Below are 20,100 nucleotides of genomic sequence, written 5' to 3'. Positions count from 1 at the left end.
GATCTTTTCCTGGAAAGTGACACGTTAATGGTTTCTACTCTGGTTCTCTGTATAGACAGGAATGAACTGGCCCAACAAGATGCCCGCAAGGAATGTCCAAAGGCTCTTAATACTGCTCAGCATCTCCTCAGGAATTTTTCTTCAACTCAACTACCAGGGAAAGGTCAGTTCTTGCTCTTCAGACAGCTTAACAAGCACAGTGTAAACCACCAGCTTCTTGGATAACAGAACCATAAACTGGAGTCAAACCAGCCATTTAATAAGGACACAAAAAAATGTAAGTTTGGGGTGTTGAGTGACCAGACAAATATTGAAACAAAAAAATGTACTGTAAATCGTGGTCCTATTGAGAGAGATCCCCTGTGGCAATGTTTGGGAGCACTGAGAATCCATAGGTAGTAACACAGACCTTAGACAATAGTAACCAGAGTGCTGAAAGCAACGGAACCCACCATAAGGTACTGGGATTATTGCCTAATTCACAAGCAATGACTTTTACTTGACCAACCGACCAAGAGGTAAGAGAATTTGCTCAAGTCAAGCCAGCGTGGAGCCACTTTCTGAGCTGTTATCCCTCAGAATAGTTACATGAGGACAGCTGGATGATTTCTCACTGGTTTTATAAATAATACTCTACTATGAAACTGAAATAGATCATGAATTGTCACTGGCACAGTTACAATTTGTAACTCACTTTTGGAGAACTATTACAAGCTGAACCTAGAGTGATGAAGCCAGCTTTCATCTTCAATAAATACTGGCCCACATGTCTCCCATCATGGAGACCAGAGATAAGAGAGGGTGGGGGGAGATCAATGAGACAGAAATAAATGATATATTACCTATTCCTTTATATAATAAATCAAATATAGGACTATCCTCAATAATAAATATTTATTACTTATAACATTTAAAATGAATGTCATTAAAAAAATAAAAACAACTTTATTCGAGTAACATTTTCATAAAAGGTAAATATAGCACAGTTAGTCCATGAGCCTGTGAGCTGAGAAGAGCTGTTTGGCTGTTGAGGAAATGCTGTCCTGGAGACTGCTACCCAGACAGAGTCATGGCTGTGCTGGTGGACCTCTGGGCTCTTGTGGGGCTAGTTTCAGTCATGTTCTTTTTGGCACGGGTCCTTCTGTCCACAGTTTTGATCGCTGCTTTCACCCATTTGGCGTGTGGATCAGCACAGATTTTCACTCCTCGTCTGGTGACAAAACTATGATGCAAGGAAAAGATAATGTCAGCCATCTTGTCCAAGGAAAAGATAACGTCAGCCATCTTGTCCAAGGAAAAGGTAATGTTAGCCATCTTGTCCAATGAAAGAGAATTTGTACAGAACTTAGCAGGAGAGGAAACCAACTTCCAGAACCCTGAAACCATCTATGAGCACCTTCATTTTGTCAGCTAATTTAGTAAGGGAGAGAAACCTCCAGGTGGCAGCCAGCTCCTGGTGACTGTAATGTTTTGTTTGTTTGTTTGCTTTGTTTTGTTTTCAAGACAGGGTTTCTCTGTGTAACAGATGTCCTGGAACTCAATTTGTAAACCAGGCTGGCCTTGAACTCATTGAGATCCACCTGCCTCTGCTTCCTGAGTACTGGGATTAAAGGCATGTGCCACCACTGCCCGGTGGTGACTGTAATTCACCATGTACCAGATACTGGACTCTTGGGACCATCTAGTTCAATTGTTCCATACCTCCTTCCTTTCCCAGCCTGAAACTACTAATCTCTGGGGAAATTAGAGATAATTTTTGTGGATTTCTGAGAGTGAAGCTCTAAGTATGCATCAGAGAGAGAGCTGCTCCTTCTGAATAGGGAATTCTGGAAGACAGTGTAGGAAAAATCTGGATGTGTTCCTTGAGGTATAGCACATATAAGGCGTGCCACTCTACACAGTAAGTATCCTACATTAGTGTGACTATTTGAGCAAGTCTTAGCCCGGGCTGGCCAGCAAAACTGGACATAGTGTCCATCTATTTTCTAGTCAGACGCATCTGTTGAGCAAGAGGAGGAAAAGGGGTATATGTTCTTTTATTGTTTTTCAATAATCATCATTGGACAGGACAGTAAGAAGACAATATTAATGTAGACAGAATGGACTGTTGCCTAAGCTGAGCTTTCCTCCACGGTGCCCTATTTTTCCTGAGGGGAACAGCACTTCTTCCTACTGTATTTCCAGATAGAAACGACATCTTTGATCAGACACTCACATTACTGCTTTCAGTATGCCCTCCCTGATGGTATAGGTCTTGATTCTTTGAACTGGCAGTGGCTGAGTTGTCAAGCTCACACAGAAACTCTCCTCTAGGACTTCAGTCCCCACACCTAGAAAAAGAAAAAGAAAACATAAATAAAACTGTAACTCAGCAAGTATCAAGTTCAGAGCCACTTACTAAAGTACTCTAAAATGTAACAGGAGTATAAGACCACTTGTTCCTTTGAGGAAGAAATAATTCACATTGGTACCTTGAATCACTTGTGCAATATGTACTGTGGTAAATGTTTGGCTGATTTTAAAAGACCAGTAGTGTTGTTTCATAAATTTCATAGTAAAAGTAATAAGGTGGCCAGACATGGTGGTGCACTCCTTTAGTCCCAGCATTGGGGAGTCAGAGGCAGGTGACTCTCTGTCTGGTCTACACAATGAATTTTGGGCCAGCCAAAAACAAATACATAGTAACAGGGTGGTATCCATCTTTGTCTATCTTTTTAATTAAGACAACTATGATAGCAGAATCCTCAGGGACAGTCTCAACAGCTACTTACTACATGGCACTGTCCTTTTGTGTCAAAGGCACTAATTCAGATGGGCATTGACCCTGTTTTATGACGTACATATTATAGTGAGGTAGCCAGGAAAACGGAGAGGCAAAGGAGATCATTTCAAATACTAACTTCGCTGTAAATTTGATAAAAGAGATGGAATAAAGGGTGATTTGAGCAAGCTATCATTCAAGGGAAGAACACAGTTCATTTTTGACTGAATAAATCCACATGTTCTCATTTTTAATAGTCACTTGTGAAACATGGAATGGAAGAGATTCTTCAGGGTTTGTCATTAAAGGACTGGACCAAGCGAGGATTAAACTCTTAAGTTCCTAACACTACCTTCCATTGCACAAGGGAAAATACCCCAGGAGAGTTAACAAGATTAAGGGGTTGGTAAAATCTAAATAGGCCAAGTTTCTAAGTGCTAACTCCCTCGCTAGCACTAGCTGGGGCTGCTGCTGTGTGCTTCCCAGCTGCCGAAGGGCTCAAGCAACCTTGACAGTGCTCACACCGCTTTCCTTCATGGCTCCTTTCCTTTTTCTCAACGCCAATCTGCACCTTCCTTACCCTCTCTCTACCTCTGCCAGTATCGCTTCATGCTGAACTACTCTGGACTCAGAGAAAATCTGGCCTCTTTTAGCTCTCCATCACCAGTCACCACTTAAGAACAAGATGTCTCTGTGTCAGGTACATGGATGCTGAGGGCCAGCAGAACTCTATCATTCCCACTAGGGCTTCTGCTGCTTCTCAGCAATGTCGGGTGGCCTGTCAAAGCATTGCTTCCCATCTGCTGCAGAACTCAGTCAAAGTGAAGATTAATTTTTGCGCCCTGTTGACACCACTAAGATGCCCATCAAGGTTTTTTAAGACTCCTGCAAAAAGAAAACATGGGAATCTGAGAGCAAGTCTCTAGTTCCCAAGCTTTGCAGACTGCACCTGCCCTGGCCTCAGCCCCAGCAGGGCTCAGGAAACAAATAAACAACAGCAGCTGAGAGATACCCCTCTCATCTCAGCAAAATGCCACTTAGCGTCATGATACCTAACCGAATATTCTTGAAGGTTTTTTTTTTTTCCCTTCATCAATATTTCTTCTTCCTCCCAATGTCAAGGATTTCCAGACGGTGTTCCCTTTCTTCCCTAAATGCCCTTGTAGAATGTATGATGAAGTTATGGTATTACAGTCTAAGTGTACAGAACAGAATACAAATAGGTGTATAAATTAATTCCAGCCAGGAGGAAAAGGTGACCCTTTAGGAAACATCGACTGAACAGCTCAGTGCATCTGCGTCTCACCTGGGTTTGTCTTCCAGGTTCATTAGTCAACAGAGTGTGCATTATCTGTTACACTTAATATCAAAGGCTGCCTTACAAACTCAGGAAGTCTATCATAAATGATAATATTCACAGCAATATTGGCAGACTCCTCTGTTTAGTTGAGGATAATATTGATTTTCTTGATATGAAGATATGAGCTTCTGATCATTTCTTTGTTTGATGTTTTCAAGTAGAAAACATAGATTTGCTTCCAAACATGAGTCTTTGAGCTCATTCCCCAGTGTGATGAAACTTTAAAAGTCTGAGAATTTATCAGATCAATAGTAAGTAAACAAAAGCAAGCAATCCATTTGTAATCATTGCCAGCATTAATAAAATATCATTATGAGGAGATTTGATGTGTTTAAATAGTCATCAGTAAAAAATCTGATTTATTCCATTTTATTCCAGCTCACGATGTTCAATATATAGACAAAATATAACACTTAATTTTAAATAAATAACCATGAGTCCAGAATGGCTGAGAGTTAAAATTAGTATTCCTTTTTTGCATATGGGAAGTTTGAAGCTTACCTGGACAGAGCAGTTTATTCTCATCAAAACCCAAGTCAAAGCTAGCATATGAGCCCACCTGCTCCTTGCCCCATTAGCAGCTTACCTTCCACAGTGTACGTGGTGAGGCAGCAGACTCCCAGCAAAGTCAGGAGGAGAAGTCTCATGGCTGAGGTCTTGCTGAGCTGTGCAAGCAGAGTGTGGACCAGACTCCTCAGGAGCCTCTTTTATTTCCCTCACTGGTCAGCACACTTCTGGTGGTGAGGGGGCTTTCAGGGTGGGTGTAGAATCATGGAAAGTCTTTACAGTGCTGATTTTTTTTCTTTAAACAAAATTTCCTTTGCCGTGTTGACACCAACATGATACCTTGTGGCCTTTTCCCCCCCACCCCATCCCCACGCCCATCCCCACCCCCACCCCCCACCCTGGTGTGGTTAATGTGACAGTGAAACCAAATTTGTGCCTGAGATGAAATGTAGTATTCTCCTTCATAGCTGTGGGTCTGCAGTCAGATCTTCCGCCCAAAGGCTAGTCAGTGACATGATTCAGTATGATAACAGGGCAGAGGAAATGAGGTGGTGTGGTCACTGTGGTCCATCCCACCTACCTCCTGTGACAGAAAGCATCTACAACCACAGATCAGCAGCCACTGATACCTCCACCTGACTCCCCAGGAAAGCAAAAGAACATTTCAGATACCCTGGACTCCCTGCCTTTTCTTCTCATTCTTATCCCTTACTCAGTTTACCCCCATTTCTTCGAACTACTGGAGGAGAAACATTTAAATAAGTGTTTACAATCTCTATGCATGTTTGCCATTTGGGGGGAAACACACATGCAAATATATTTAAACTTATTGAAAAAAATGTTCTACAATCTATTTTAAAGAAACACGAGAGAATGCTAGCACCTTTCAGGGGAGCTGGAGAGCTGGATCCAAGAGTGCTTGCTGCTCTTTCAGAAGATGAGTTTTGTTTCCAGCACCCAAGTCATGTGGTTCCCAACCACGTGTAACTTCAGCTCCAGGGAATCTGATCCCCTCTACTGACCTCCATGAGCACCTGAACACAGGTGCAAGTAGACTTGCATACATAAAAACAAATATAATAACAATTCCAATAGCTTTCCTTTAATTAGTATTCATATGTTTACACAACTGTAGCAGGTTTTGTCTTTTAAGCCACCAACTAACTCAAAAATCATGACATGGAGACTTCTTACTAGTTATGAATACTCAGCCTTATCTTACGCTTGTCTCAGTAGCTCTTTAACTTAACTTGTTTCTCTTGGTCTGTGATTTGCCTTGGAGCTTTTTACATTTCTCTCCTCCTGTATATCTTCCTTTCACTGCTTCTCATGTCTGGCTGGTGGCTCCCTGGCTTCTGGCCTCAGGTGTGTCCCTCTCTTTCTCCCTCATTCTCTCCTTTCCTTCTCTCATTCTCTAGAGCCTAGAATTCTCCTCCTACTGATTCTCTCTGACCACCAGCCCCACCTATCCTTTCTCTACCTAGCTATTGGCCATTTAGCTCTTTATCAGACCAATCAGGTGTCTTAGGCAGGCAAGGTTAAAAAAAAAGCAACACATCTTCATAATTAAACAGATTCAGCACAAGCAAATGTAACATATCTTTACAAAGTTAGTGAAGGCAGCAGAAACAAATGTAACACAGTTTCACATAGTTAAAGTAATATTCCACAGCAGAAACAAATGTAACACTTCTTTGCCTAGTTAAAATGATATTCCACAGCACACAATTGTGATCATTATGACTGCTGTTTTAACATCAATTGAAATAGCTTCTCATGTTTCTTCCATCTTCATTTTTCTACTTTAAAAGTGCACACACACACACACACACACACACACACACACACACACACTAAACACCCTCGTCTGTTATTACCACATAGATCCTATCTATAAGGTCATGTTTCAGTAATATAATCTGGTCTGACCCCTTTAATAATTTGGAAGATGAATACTGGGTGAAATCATATCACTGCATTTATAGTTCTTGTAATCTCTGTATAATCTTTCCAAAATACAGTTTTCATTTGCAGTGTCTCCAGCAGAATGTGAATATATCAGTTACACCAAACTTTCTGGCACTCCATTTTGGTTTTATTTCTTATGTAGCTATCAATAAAATACATTTATTGAACATGTATACTGAAAGGTTTTGCTATTAATATTAGAAATATAAACATAAATTTATATTTCCATGATCATCCTCAGTTAATCTCCAAAAAAGGTTTCATTTATGGCATTTAATCTTCGAGGCAGACTTTACTCTGAACTTTCAGAATTGTATTTTAAACTATTTCCACAGCTTGGCCATGGGTCTTCAACTCTGAATACATTTCCCATTCAAACTGCTTCTTCTCCTTGACCTGGATTAAGTAGTGTGTTGTCCCAACTCCCAAATACAAACATGTGGGGTCACCTTAGACTCACTGAAGACAGTCTCACACTGTGTTAATAGGAACGCTGGTTACTATCACCATTATGGAGGACAGTGTGGGGGAAGCTTGGGAAACTTAAAGCTGTGTGTGACCCTGAAATCCACTATTCTCAAAATGAGTGTGAGATGGGGGCATATGCACATCAACACTCATTTTGGCCTTATTAGCAATAACCAAGACATGAAATCAACTTCAGTGTCTATCAGTGTGTGAATGGATCTAGAGAATGTGATAAGTGAACCTATAGTGTATCATGTTAAGTGACATAAGCCAGGCACAGAAAGACACATACTCTGTGACCTTACTCACATGTTGGATATAAAAGAGTTGATCTTATAGAAACAGGGAATAGAGTGATGGTCAAAAAGGACAGAGAAGGACTGGAGCAACACTAGTCATAGGACACCCAATATCAGTTGACAGGAGAATAATTTCAGGCAACCTATTGTACAATGTGGTGAGTACAGTAACAATATATTATATTCTTGAATAATCCTGAGAGTGAATGTAAAGTGTTCTTACTTAAAAGTAATTGTATGAGGTAATACATATCTTAATTTTAAAAGTATATATATACTTCAAAACCATGTTGCATATGGCAAATACACACAACTATGTCTTTCAATTTAAAACATAAAAATGTAATAAAAATGGAAACAAAGTATGAAGATTACCCTGTGGCTTTACATGTGCTAACAAAAATAGGCAATGTGACTGATGGCTGAATTCATCCTTACCATATTAAAATGGAATTTCTTTTTTTTTTAAGATTTATTTATTTATTATGTGTACAGCATGTATGCCTGCAGACCAGAAGAGGGCACCAGATCTCATTACAGATGGTTGTGAGCCACCATGTGGTTGCTGGGAATTGAACTCAGGACCTCTGGAAGAGCAGCTGGTGCTCTTAACCACTGAGCCATCTCTCCAGCTCCCTAAAATGGAGTTTCTTAAGCACTCAATATGATTCTTTACTTTGTGTTTGCCAAATCAAACAGTCGAGTCTCTGGCACAAAGCAACTAAGTAACAAGTAAGACAACAGACCCCTGGTGCAAAGGGACCATCAAATTGAAGAATTTGTCAGTAGCAGCCATGAAATTGGAAATCAGGGTAACAGTGTGACCCCATATTTCCCTACACAAGTGGTAAAAATAACTATGACAATAGTACTGTGATGTCAGATATGGAGCAGCATATCACTTAGGATATTAGAAATTGATATATGTTTTCATAACCCACTGGAAAAAAGAAACATAATCTAGTTGAAGAGAAATTCATCATTGTCATATAAATTCATGTGTTAGAAGTTTCAAAAATTCTGCCTCTGGTTCTAAACTTGAAACACACTAAAATATTTTGAGTGTTCAAGTGCTCTAACTGAAAATATATTCATTGGTGGTGCATTGTACAATGTAATTAATTGAATAATAAATAAATAAGGTCACATATAGGCCAGTGGTGATGATGTATATAGAATGGTATAATTCAAATTAGACTGACATAAAAATCAAGCATTCAATGGCTCTAGATTTATCATATATGTACATTGTGTGGGGCTTTGTGCTAACACTAAAGAGCATTAGCCTGTTTCGTTCTCCAAGAAATATGGTGCATTAAGTTGAATTCTTATCTACATTTTATAGACGAGAAGCTGCATCTTGTAGACGTTCAGAGTTGAGTCACCCACATGCTCTCCCAAAGCTCAAGAAGGTAGAGTGAAGATTTAAACCTAGGTCTGCCAGACTCCAATGCCAAACCACCAAGCCATACTGTGCTCTCAGATAATCTCTGACATAGTGCATCCCTTTTGATGGGTCTTCCCATTGCTCCTTTTAGTTAACCCACAATCACATAACAATGAGAATACACATTTCTTAAAACATTCTGTGCTTATCTGAAAGATCTCTTTAATATTCCTCCAGGAAGCTTACTTAGACTCCCTTTAATCTGAGACAGGCCACTTTCTTTCATTGCCGTGTAAAGATTAAATGTGTAAAAATAACTCTGCCTGAAAGATAGCTGTCAGTGATCAAGGCTCGTCTATGGATCCAACAGGGCCAAACTTGTGTGATATGAAAGTCCTCCACTCAGGGCTCAGAGAACCCCACAGAAACAGAGGCAGAAAGAGCGTAAGAGCCAGAGAGGATGGAGGACACCAAGAAAACAAGGCCCTCTAAATCAACATGATCAAAGCTCTTCTGAACTCACAGCAACTGAAGCAGCAGGCTCAGGGCCAGTGCAGGTCTGCACCATGTCTTCTGCATATATGTTATGGCCTCCAGTTTAGTATTCTTATGGGACTCCTGAGTGTGAACTAGTGGCTCTCTAATTCTTGTGCTTCCTCTTGGGTTCTTTTCCTTTTGTTTGTTTGTCTTGTCCAACTCCAATGTTTTGTTTTACCTTATTGTATTTTATTGTTATGTCTTTAAAAAGAAAGTCAATTTATGGATACTAACGTTATCATATGACACTCTATAGTTAGGTCTAATAATGTTTAATTTACACCCCTACTAATAAAATATGCAAGGATCTGTTTCTCCAAACCTTACTTATACTGGATTTCAATAAGCCAATTTAGCCATTGCAAAAATATGTAATAGATTATAGATAATCCCTCATTGCTGCTCAATCTTAACCATTCCAACAATAAAGTTAATATTTTTAGGAATTCCTTATGAACACTGTTTTCATTACTGTTTACCATTTTCTCATTTTTTTCCTTTATGAAAGAGCCTTTTAGCACAACTATGTTTCCATTAAATTTCAATCAACAGTATACTAGGAATACATAAAAAAAATAAATAAATAAAGGCCCTAGGTATATATCTTGTTTGCAATAGGAACCTCATACACTACCAACAAACTTCAACATGTCTGTTCTAACTGAAATTTTCAGCCTTAAGAACATAGATACATATTTTTTCATTGTTTCCTGCCTGAGATCTAGACCAGGAATTTCTATAAAAGAGAAAATTTCCCATAGCTCTGACATTTAGAGGAAAGAGTGTCCTCAAATCTCTGAGGCACAGGACACTTTGTTTACTCACAGCGTTTCTACACTGGGTCCGTTGTTAAGCAGGTGACCCATCACAAAGAAAGCCTGCTGAACTTGGAAGCAAGAAAGTCTAGAAGCAAGAAAGTTCTATCACAGGTGGGCTTTAAGGAATCATTCAGGCTTTGGGGCTCTCAGTGTTGTAGTATTCCCATCTTTATACTTGAAACTGAATTTGTCCACATCGTGGTATAAACCTGAAACTTTTTGTATTATGAACATATGGCATATAAATCCACATTAAAGGATTTGAATTCCTATAGCAAAGTGTGACCAGCTTAGCATTTCCTAAAGTTTATTGACTACAACAGCCTTTCATGGTAGATGTCAGCTAGAAAAACATTCATAAACATTTAGCAGGCACATGGACTCTGTCTCCTAAGGTTACACTAAAATTGTACATGATGAGTAGATCCCTAATCATGGTTGTCCAGACTAGGGCCTGCCTTGGAGCAAGAGAAACTTAGAGAGAGCTGGGTAGTGAACTCAACAAAGCTGGAGGTAAGAACTTGATATGCATCAGAAGTCAGTTGGATTATAAATTTATCTGTAGAATTCCCCAGCCTGGGGACAAATCCTATGTTTATTGAGTCTTTCCATGGTGGTAGTGGTGGTGGTGGTGGTGATAACAATGACGGTTATTTTGCAGTACCAGGTAATGTGTAATTGCCCTTCTTATATTTCTCAGGGCTGACAAAATTCCTAGTTTTACTCTGTAACCAGATGAACTGGTTGTTCCAGAAATCGTAGATAATAAGTGACTTAAATGGACTTGATTTCCTTCTAATTTTACCTGGGATACTATGAAAAGAGAAGAGATATTTCTCCAAAGAAACCAAGAGTCTTGTAGTAAAAGAGTCACTAATAGTAAAACTTGTAGAATTATATTTAATAACTTGGGTTTGTTTAAATTATAGCTTTAGTGAGCTATGGCAGATATGCCTGTAACTTGCAGATACTATCTACAATGATCTCATACACAGGAAGAACATATCACAAATCCCAGCATTCACCAAGTGGTTTTTGCAAAGGAAGTTTCATTAGAATCCAGCAGTGCACATTTGCTTACATATCTGCTCTGGTAGCACACACACTACAATGGCAGTGTTGATTAATTGTGTGGTTTTTGGAGCATAAAATATTTTTGACATCTAGTTCTTTACAAAAAATTCTAACTTCTGTTGACTTGTATTTATTATTATACCCAGATATGTTTAACAAGATTTCAACTCTGTGAAATATGTGGAGAGAAGGAGAAGACTAAGAAAATACACAAAGGCATTTTAAAACAGAGTTCTCTGGAAGTATGTGGTTGGGGTGGCAGGGAAGTTCAGTGAGAGGCAACTATTCACATTTCAAGCCCTTTTAATAGCACTTATTTATTTGTATATTTATTACAGTTTTTCTTGCATGTCATTAGTGGATTGTATGTGGTATTAGCATGCAGCTATTAGCTCATTGAATAGGTCCAAAAACAAACTCAAGTTTCTGGAGTGCTATATGGTTATAAAGATACTAAAATGCTGTTCTGCCCTGTACAGGCATGAATTACTCAGCACCAGAAACCAGCAAGGTTCGGAGAGAAAAGGAAAAACTGCATGTCCACCACCACCACACAGAAACTGCTTATGTTGGTTATGCTGTCCATTGTTCACAGGTCAACAGAGTCTGGACAGAACCAGCCACAAATACAATGGATGTAACTCAGTCTCCAGGGAAAATTAGGTTGGGAGGAAGAAAAGCAGCATGTCTCAATCGTGTGTCAGGAAATTGATATTATTAAGCAGACAGTTGAGTTTCTTTTAGATTTTACTTATTTTTATTGATGTGTATGTGTCCGTGTCTGTGTATGTATGCCTGAGTGCAGGTGCCCATGGAGTTCAAAAGTATAAACTCTCCCTGTAGCTGGAGTTACACAGTCTGTAGGCACCTGATCTGGTTGCTAGGAATCTCTTTCAGAGATTCCAAACCTCTGGGAGAGCAGCATGCATTCTTAACAACTGAACCATCAATCCAGCCTCTTTTCTTTTCTTTTTCTTTGACACATAAAATGCCATAGACATGGAATCTACTGTGGTACATAATTAAGGTATTTCTAGATATTCTAATCTGGTTATCAAACAGACTCAATTTATCTGTGAAAGGAAAATACACCAGCCAGGACCTGAAGCCAGTATTATTGGTTAATACCACAGTGTGCTCAATATCATTCTTTGCTTGAGAAGCCATATTGTTCCAGGACTCATAAGCTGTGAAACCAGATGTTTGCATCCTTCTTCTGGCTCACCTACCAAAAGTGGCACCCAAAAGAGAATCAAAATCATCCTACCTCATAATCATCACAGTTAGGAACAGAGCATTCAATATGTCTCATTTCCAGGAAGGGATCAATAAATAGCAGTGATTAGAACCGAAAGACAGACTCTGAAACTGGGACATCAGAACAAGGGAGCAACATGTGGTTTTCATTGGAGGTTCTAATTTTATTTTGTTGAATAATAATGATCGATGATTTGATGTCAGCTAATCCATGGTTTTCTAATTCTCCATACATGACTTCTTTCCTGTATCTGAAATACCAGAACTAAGCATCCACATCACTCACTGGACACTTTGACCTCAACCTGGAGGACATTTCCATCTTTCCAATGAAAGGATAAGTCACAAAAATAGGCTTTTTGACAGTAGAACAACGAGGTCATGAAGTATCATGAATCACTCAATTTTCAGATTAATTTAGATGACATTCATCTGTATCTTTATAGGAATTTCAGTACCTTTTCCAGTAGAACATAATAAAAACATTAAATGTTGATGGCAGATGTTTTCTTAGATGCCCCAGACCAATTACCTGTTGCACAGAGCCTATGATTCTGAGGAGCATGCATTAACTTAGAAGGTATTTGACACTGGAATGAATCTGAATAGGGCCCCGAGATCATCCATCAAAGTCCACCCATCACAGCACAATAACCCCCATGCCATTGCTAAGGTGCTTATCTGCTTTGTGGCCATTCACAAGCCTTGCCACCAATACCTGACAATTTCTATCCTGTATTTGGCGTAGTTCTGCTCTCTCTCTTCACAAATTTGAAGTCTATGAGAAGCAAGACATTATCCATTACTAAATCTGTCCATCCTTTATGTATAGGAACATAGTAAATATTTATTGACTGAATAAATGTAAGTATCCTGATTTCCTTGTCTTTTCCTCTTTTCTCCTAAGACCTGAGGCAGAAGCACTGTTCCCAAGTTCTAAGCGCTTTACCTTGCTGATGATTTATACATATTCCCCAAACACGAAAGGATGTGAGGGGAAAGAGCACAGGAGTTACAACAGACCTTGGAGTTATCCAGAGAGTTCACTGTCCTTAATAAATGGGCAAACATAACAGAGTTATTGGCAATGTCCTGAAGCAAAGGTCTATCCTGTCACATCCATCAGCCCAGCTCAGTGCAGGTCAGAAAACAAATGGCCACCACCAAACAGATGATCTCTGTAGGAGGCAAGATTACTGCCTTTGTTCTCTGTTTTCCTGGCCACAGAAGACAGAATCCACTCTTGAAAGGAGGGAAGTGAAAGATCAGTGGGCTTGGAGGACCTGTTTGCCCCAGCTTCTTCAGAGTCCTTGATAAAGTCAGTTCACTGGAGGAGTGCTTGTACAGCATGCATGAAGTCTTAGATTTGATCTCAAGTACTACAAAAAATATTAGACTGAATTAAATTTAAAAGAAAGAAACCCCTTCAGTTTTCTTTTGTCTAGTTGTCCCCATACTCCGTCGTACTTGGCCATACTTGGTCTTACTAGACCTCAAAGTAAGACAAATGCCAACAGGCAGTGCAGCCTGGGATAGGCAGCATATCTCCTCTCTGCCACCTGTAAGCAATATTATATGAGTAGCTTTTTAAATATTCAAAGTGTTGGCCACCATCTTCCTCTTAGGAACTGTGTTTAACTACCATAATTTGTCATAAAGTATTTAATGTCTTTCAGGATGACCTATAAGTGTAAAAATATACCCACTTCTCAACACGACCTGTTAGAGCTTTGTAATCTTCTTAGCTACTTAAGATTTACACCTCTCTCTCTGTGTACCATATATATTTATATATACAAGTTATATAAAATACTACTATATGTCAAAACTTATTTCACATAGCATAGTACCCTAAGTTTTTTGGTTTGGGTTTTGGTTTTTTTCAAGACAGGGTTTCTCTGTGTAGCTTTGCACCTTTCCTGGAACTCGCTTTGTAGACCAGGTTGGCCTCGAACTCACAGAGATCCTCCTGGCTCTGCCTCCCGAGTGCTGGGATTAAAGGCGTGCACCACCAATGCCCGGCAGTTTTTTTGTTTTTTGTTTTTGTATTTGTATTTGTTTGTTTGTTTGTTTGTTTATTTTGTTTTTAGCTGAGGATCGAAACCAGGGCCTTGCGCTTGCTAGGCAAGCGCTCTACCACTGAGCTAAATCCCCAACCCCAACCTCAGTTCTTATCTATGCTGTTCTTATGTATGATACATATCATAAAGACACTATATTGTAGCAGAATTGTTAGAAGTTCTTATTAATAAAAACAAACCCAGAGCCAGGTATTGAGGTGAATGCTGGAAGATCAGAGAAGCAGAACAAGCCACAGCTATCTCACCTTGCCACTTCCTCAGCTGATCCTGTTTCCTCAGACTGGAAGCCTTTCAGTCTTCATCCAGAATTAATCTCAGCTGAACTGTTGCTCAAAAGCCTAAAAGCTTACCCAGCCAAAAGCTTCTGGTCTTCACACCTTATATACCTTTCTGCTTTCTGCCATCACTCCCTGGGATTAAAGGTGTGAGTTACCATGCCTGGCTGTATCCTTGAACACACAGAGATCCAAAGGGATTTCTGCCTCTGGAATGCTAGGTTTAAAGGTGGGAGTGCCATTATTTTTCTAGCCTCTGTATCTAGTGGCTGTTCTGTTCTCTGACCCCAGATAAATTAGGGTACACAATATTTTGGGGAACACAATACCACTACACTATATAATATGCTTTATATCAGATGTGTGTGTATTTTTATCATGTGCTATGCAGTATATTATCATGCGCTATGTAGTATATATTATATACTTCATATATATGATATGTAATGTCTTTTGTTTAAACATAGTGATCACTTCTTATGAGATCTACCCTCTCCACCAAATACAGTACACAACAATATTATTAAATATAGATATTATATTTTACAGAAAGTATCTATAATATTCATCTTATATACTCCCCACCCACCCCCAATTGTTCTTGGTAATTCTACTTTCTGTTTCTATGAGTCGATTTTATTTTTCAGACTGTTAGTGTAGAGTATGGGGGGTGTAATCCATGGAGCATATAGAGGTCAGAGAACAGCTTTGTGAAGTCAATTCTCTCATTGCACCTTTACATGGACTCTGGGAATCCACTCCACTCAGGTCATCAGAGTTGAATTATCAGGTAGCAAGCCTCTTTACCTGTGGAGCAATCCCAGTGGCCCCTCTATAAGTCTATCCTAGATGCCACATACAAATAGAATCACGTAATATTTACCCTTCTGTGGCTGGCATAATTTCCCACCATACTGTTCCACCTGGCATGGTTTCCTTCTCCCTAAGGCTGAGTAATTATTGCTGCATACAACATTCTCAGCATTTGTTCACATGCTGGTGAACTTTGAAGTTGTTCCCATATCTTCAGGACCATGAGAAGTGGTTCTGTAGAAGCATGGGAGTATAAAACCACCTCAAACCTGACTGATTCTTTGGAATACTGTCTCCAAATGAAATTACCTGATCATATGGTACTCTTTAGGGTGGTGGTGCTGTTGTTGTGTTTTGTTTTTGAGGATTCTCCACTATGTTTTCCACCGTGCTTGTATCATTGTACATCCTCAAACTTGCTGCCTTTCAGGTTTGATAATACATATCCTAAGTGCTTGTAAGTGGTACCTCTTTGTGGTTTTCACTTACATTTTGGATGCATAACATTGAGCATCTTTTTATGTCTCTGTTGGCCATTTCTATGTCTTCTTTGAAGAAGTGTCTGTTCATGTCCTTTACTCACTTTTATCTAGATCATTTGGATTTGGGGGTCTCTTGATTGTGCTATTGAGCCTCCTTTTGTTCATAAGGTTTTCCCTTGGGTCTGAATCAATATTATAGAGTAAGCACCCCAGTTTTATCAACTTAACTCTCCCAAAGTCCTTTCTATTCTTATTTCATGGATGGTGTGTTTGGTATCAACAGAAAAGTCATCTTCAAACCCTAATCATCTAGATTGTTTCCTGTTTTCTCCTAGGAGCTCAACACTTTTCACTTTACATTTAATTCTATGATCTATCATGAGTTAATTTCTATAAAAGCAAAAACATATTCATACAATTTTCAGAACCATTTATTGAAGAGTTTATCTACTCCCCAATGACTACCTTCATCAAAGGTGAGTTTAATACACTTGGGTGAAGCTACTTCTGGACTCCCTCATTTGTCCCCTTCTTGTATTTGTTAATTATTCCAATGTCCTAATTACATGGAATGTTTTAAAGTACCTCTGGTAAGGGTCACAGAAAATATGGCTTCTATATTATGAAGAATTCACATTTGTACCTCTAGAGAGTGTGGTGAGGACCCACTTGTATCCCCCCCCCCCCACTCAGTGTGGTTTGGCAATTATTCCTTATTAAAGCATATACATTGCTTGCAACCGAGAATTCAAACTGAAAAATGAAATGATCTCCATAGTCATGCCATTACAGCCTTTTCATGAGACATTGCAAACGTGGTCAGTTCTTTATTATAGAGGCCAAATAGTAATGAAGAAGAAAATGGGATATAAACTCAACTTGACTCTAGTCTCAGCTTTCCTAATGACTAAAACTGTTTAAAGCAAGAAATCAACTAACTGTCTCATCTATATTTTTTCTCCTGAAAATGTTAATAAATTTTGTCTCATGGAGTTACCTTTGAGAACAAAATGATAATAATGAAGAGAATTTAATGGATAACAGGTTGCCTTCAACTAATGTTTTTACATTTACTATCTACCAAACACAAAATAACATTTTAAGGATCTACGTTTGATATATTCTTCAACACCAAAACAATGGTAATAATAGAAAAAAAAACAGTTGAATATCAGGATTTTTAGCAGAAGCAAGTGGATTTTTTTAGTAGTAGCAGGGAAAGGTATTACTAACACTTCAGTAAGCACTCCCATATATTTCTGTGGAGTTATCTAATTATTTCTTTAGGCAAACTCATGAAAGCACAACTGCTGGGTTAAATAAATGGTATCTATTGGTTTCCACATAAGAGAATTATTATACTCCCAGAATTCACCTCGGTGAGGAAGAAGAAGAAGTCTTGGGATAGTTTTTGGTTGCATTTATTTATTTGTTTGTTTGTTTGTTTGCCTGCCTTTGTATATCCATCCATCATCTATCTATCTATCTATCTATCTATCTATCTATCTATCTATCTATCTAATCTACCTACTTGAGGATGGGGAACATGCCACAGCACACATGTGAAAACCATAGGGTTAACATAAGCTGGTTCTCCAACCTACAGATCATGAAGCCCAAACCCAGATCTCCGAGCTCTACAGCCAGTTTGTTTTCGCCTCCTGAGCCATCTCACCAGCCCCACGGTGGTTTATTTTATAAAGCAGCACAAAGTGATAGTCGAAGTGACCATACTGTGAGCAGTCACTACTGCTGGAGCCTCGTTCATCCTGAGAGAGTGGATTAACCCACTGACTGCAAAGAGGCACCACACACCACGCTTGTGTATCAGTTTCAATTCTCTGACTTTCTGGTTCTCTCTGTTTCTCTCTGTCTCTCTCTGTCTCTCTCTCTGTCTCTCTCTCTGTCTCTCTCTCTCTCTGTCTCTCTCTCTCTCTCTCTCTCTCTCTCTCTCTCTCTCTCTCTCACACACACACACACACACACACACACACACACACACCTACACACAGAGCCTCTTTACAAAGTCCTGCTGATGCACACTGTCTTGAGCGCTAACTAAATCACATTAGTGGAATCCGCAGTATGTCTGTGTGGTTTATGAAAAGTAACCAAGCCTGCAGTGAAATGTCGTCACCAGTGGTGATGAATGCTTTCAAAACCAGTAGCTCTTAAACTCATACCTCCATCAGACCTTCCACGGAGACTAAACTTAGTCACATGAGCCAAACTTTCTCCAGCCACCTCTTGCTGTCTCTACCATCAGTGGTCAATAAAGCCAGATTTCTCATCTTAATGTATCTGTTGCCTCTGTTTATTTCCATGAGTTCTAACACCAACCTGTATAAGTACAAATTAGAACAAGCTATTCATATACAAAAGTTTACTCTTGAAAGGGGGAATTTGTAAAGATAAAAGGGTAAACTATTCAAGAATATACTTTTATTTAGCTTAGAATCAATGGAGGTAGGGATATACAATTTATTTTCATAATAAAATCCTTACACTTAAATCTTCAAGAAGAAAATGGATCAGGCACTTTAAAAAAAAAAACAAACCACACATTTTACTGCCAAGAATTGGTATGCAAAGAGCAGTATACATAGAAAATCACCACAGAAAATTACAACAATTCTCCATTCCACATACCCATGTGAGAAGGCTTTCTTGCTACTCTCCTGCAATAATCCCTATTTGTTTTTTCAACTGAGCATGCATTGCAGTTCTGCAATGGGAAATCTCCACAGGTCCAAGGAGATGGCTTTGATGCACATTCACTGAACACATACATGATGTAAATATTTCTGAAAACTAGAGGGTTGTGTGGGCAGGATGAAAATGTTTGGACCAAAGCCAGGGGGGCCTCAGGACAGAGTCTAATCCACCCAGCATGGGGCAAGGGGTTACCTATTGTTTACACACTTCACTAGAGCAGGTGAGGCTGAGTAAAAGAAAGTGATAGCAACAGTCTAGCACCTGACCTATATCCACTTCCTATATGTATGAAATAGAAAGGAACAGGGTTCACATAAAGTGCTGTGATGGGAAATCATTTCACCAAACAGTTAAAACCAAGAAGTCAACTCAAGCCGTAAAACCCAAATTCGGTTTCAGACTCCAGAACACACGGTTTACACTACCATTTATTCAACCACTTAGTACTGTCTTGTTTATTTGCAGAAGACCTCCCTCTAAGAGGTGACCAGCCAGAGTGGTTAAGAACCCAGGTTCCGGAACAAGACTGTGATGTTCATACCTGGCTTGGTTATTTCATAACTGCACGGCCTTCTGTGAGTCTCCTAATGTCTTTAAGTTCTGTGTCTCAGTTTCTCTGTTGGTTCAAAACACAAGTAATATTGCTAAATATCATCTGGGATGACTGCAAGAATTAAATACGGTAGCACATACAAAATCCTCAAAATTATTCGTGATGTGTATTCAGCCCTCAGTCTACATGGGTTCACATTATTTTATAATTTTTATTACATTTTATTTATGGAAGGCACATGTGCCTCTAGCACAGTGGTTCTTATCCTTCCTAACACTGCCACCCTTTAATAGTTTCTCATGTTGTGGAGACCCCAAGCCACAAAATTCTTTCACTGTTACTTCAAAACTGTAATTTCACTACTGCTATGAATTGCAATGTAAATATCTGATACACAACCCCATGGGGTCAGGACTCACAATTTGAGAACCACTGCAGTTTAGCATGTGTGTGGAAATCAGAGGACAACTTGCAGGAGTCAGTTCTCTCCTTCCTACATGTGGCTCCCAGGAGCCACAGTCAGATTGTCAGGCATAGGAGCAGGTGTCCTTATCTACTGAACCATCCCTCTATCCCTGGTTCAGGTGATTAGTGCAGTTTAATTTGATGCAAAGACATAACGTATTTGAGAATGAAAGTTCTTGAAAGAGTGTTTTAGAATCATGCTATGTGAGGAAAAGCACCACCTTCATTCAGTGGAGGGAAGACACCACACTGATTTTCTTAAATAATTGAACAACAGGCT

The 20,100-nt window shown here is 39.3% G+C and overlaps 1 protein-coding gene across 1 annotated transcript; it reads right to left on the bottom strand.

Moving 5' to 3' along the window:
• Positions 1–991: 991 nt before the first annotated feature.
• Positions 992–4,783, bottom strand: LOC118592796 (lymphotactin-like). Its single transcript, XM_036201869.1, has 3 exons — positions 4,708–4,783; positions 2,216–2,330; positions 992–1,222 (listed from the first exon to the last, which is right to left on the bottom strand). The coding sequence occupies exons 1-3, from the start codon at positions 4,766–4,768 to the stop codon at positions 1,054–1,056; spliced, it is 345 nt and encodes a 114-aa protein (XP_036057762.1). The 5' UTR covers positions 4,769–4,783; the 3' UTR covers positions 992–1,053.
• Positions 4,784–20,100: the final 15,317 nt, after the last annotated feature.

Source organism: Onychomys torridus, chromosome 11 (genome assembly GCF_903995425.1).
Source record: "Onychomys torridus chromosome 11, mOncTor1.1, whole genome shotgun sequence".
NCBI lineage: Eukaryota > Metazoa > Chordata > Mammalia > Rodentia > Cricetidae > Onychomys > Onychomys torridus.
The sequence above is the reverse complement of the archived record's forward strand: the minus strand, read 5'-3'. Positions and strand labels throughout refer to the sequence as shown.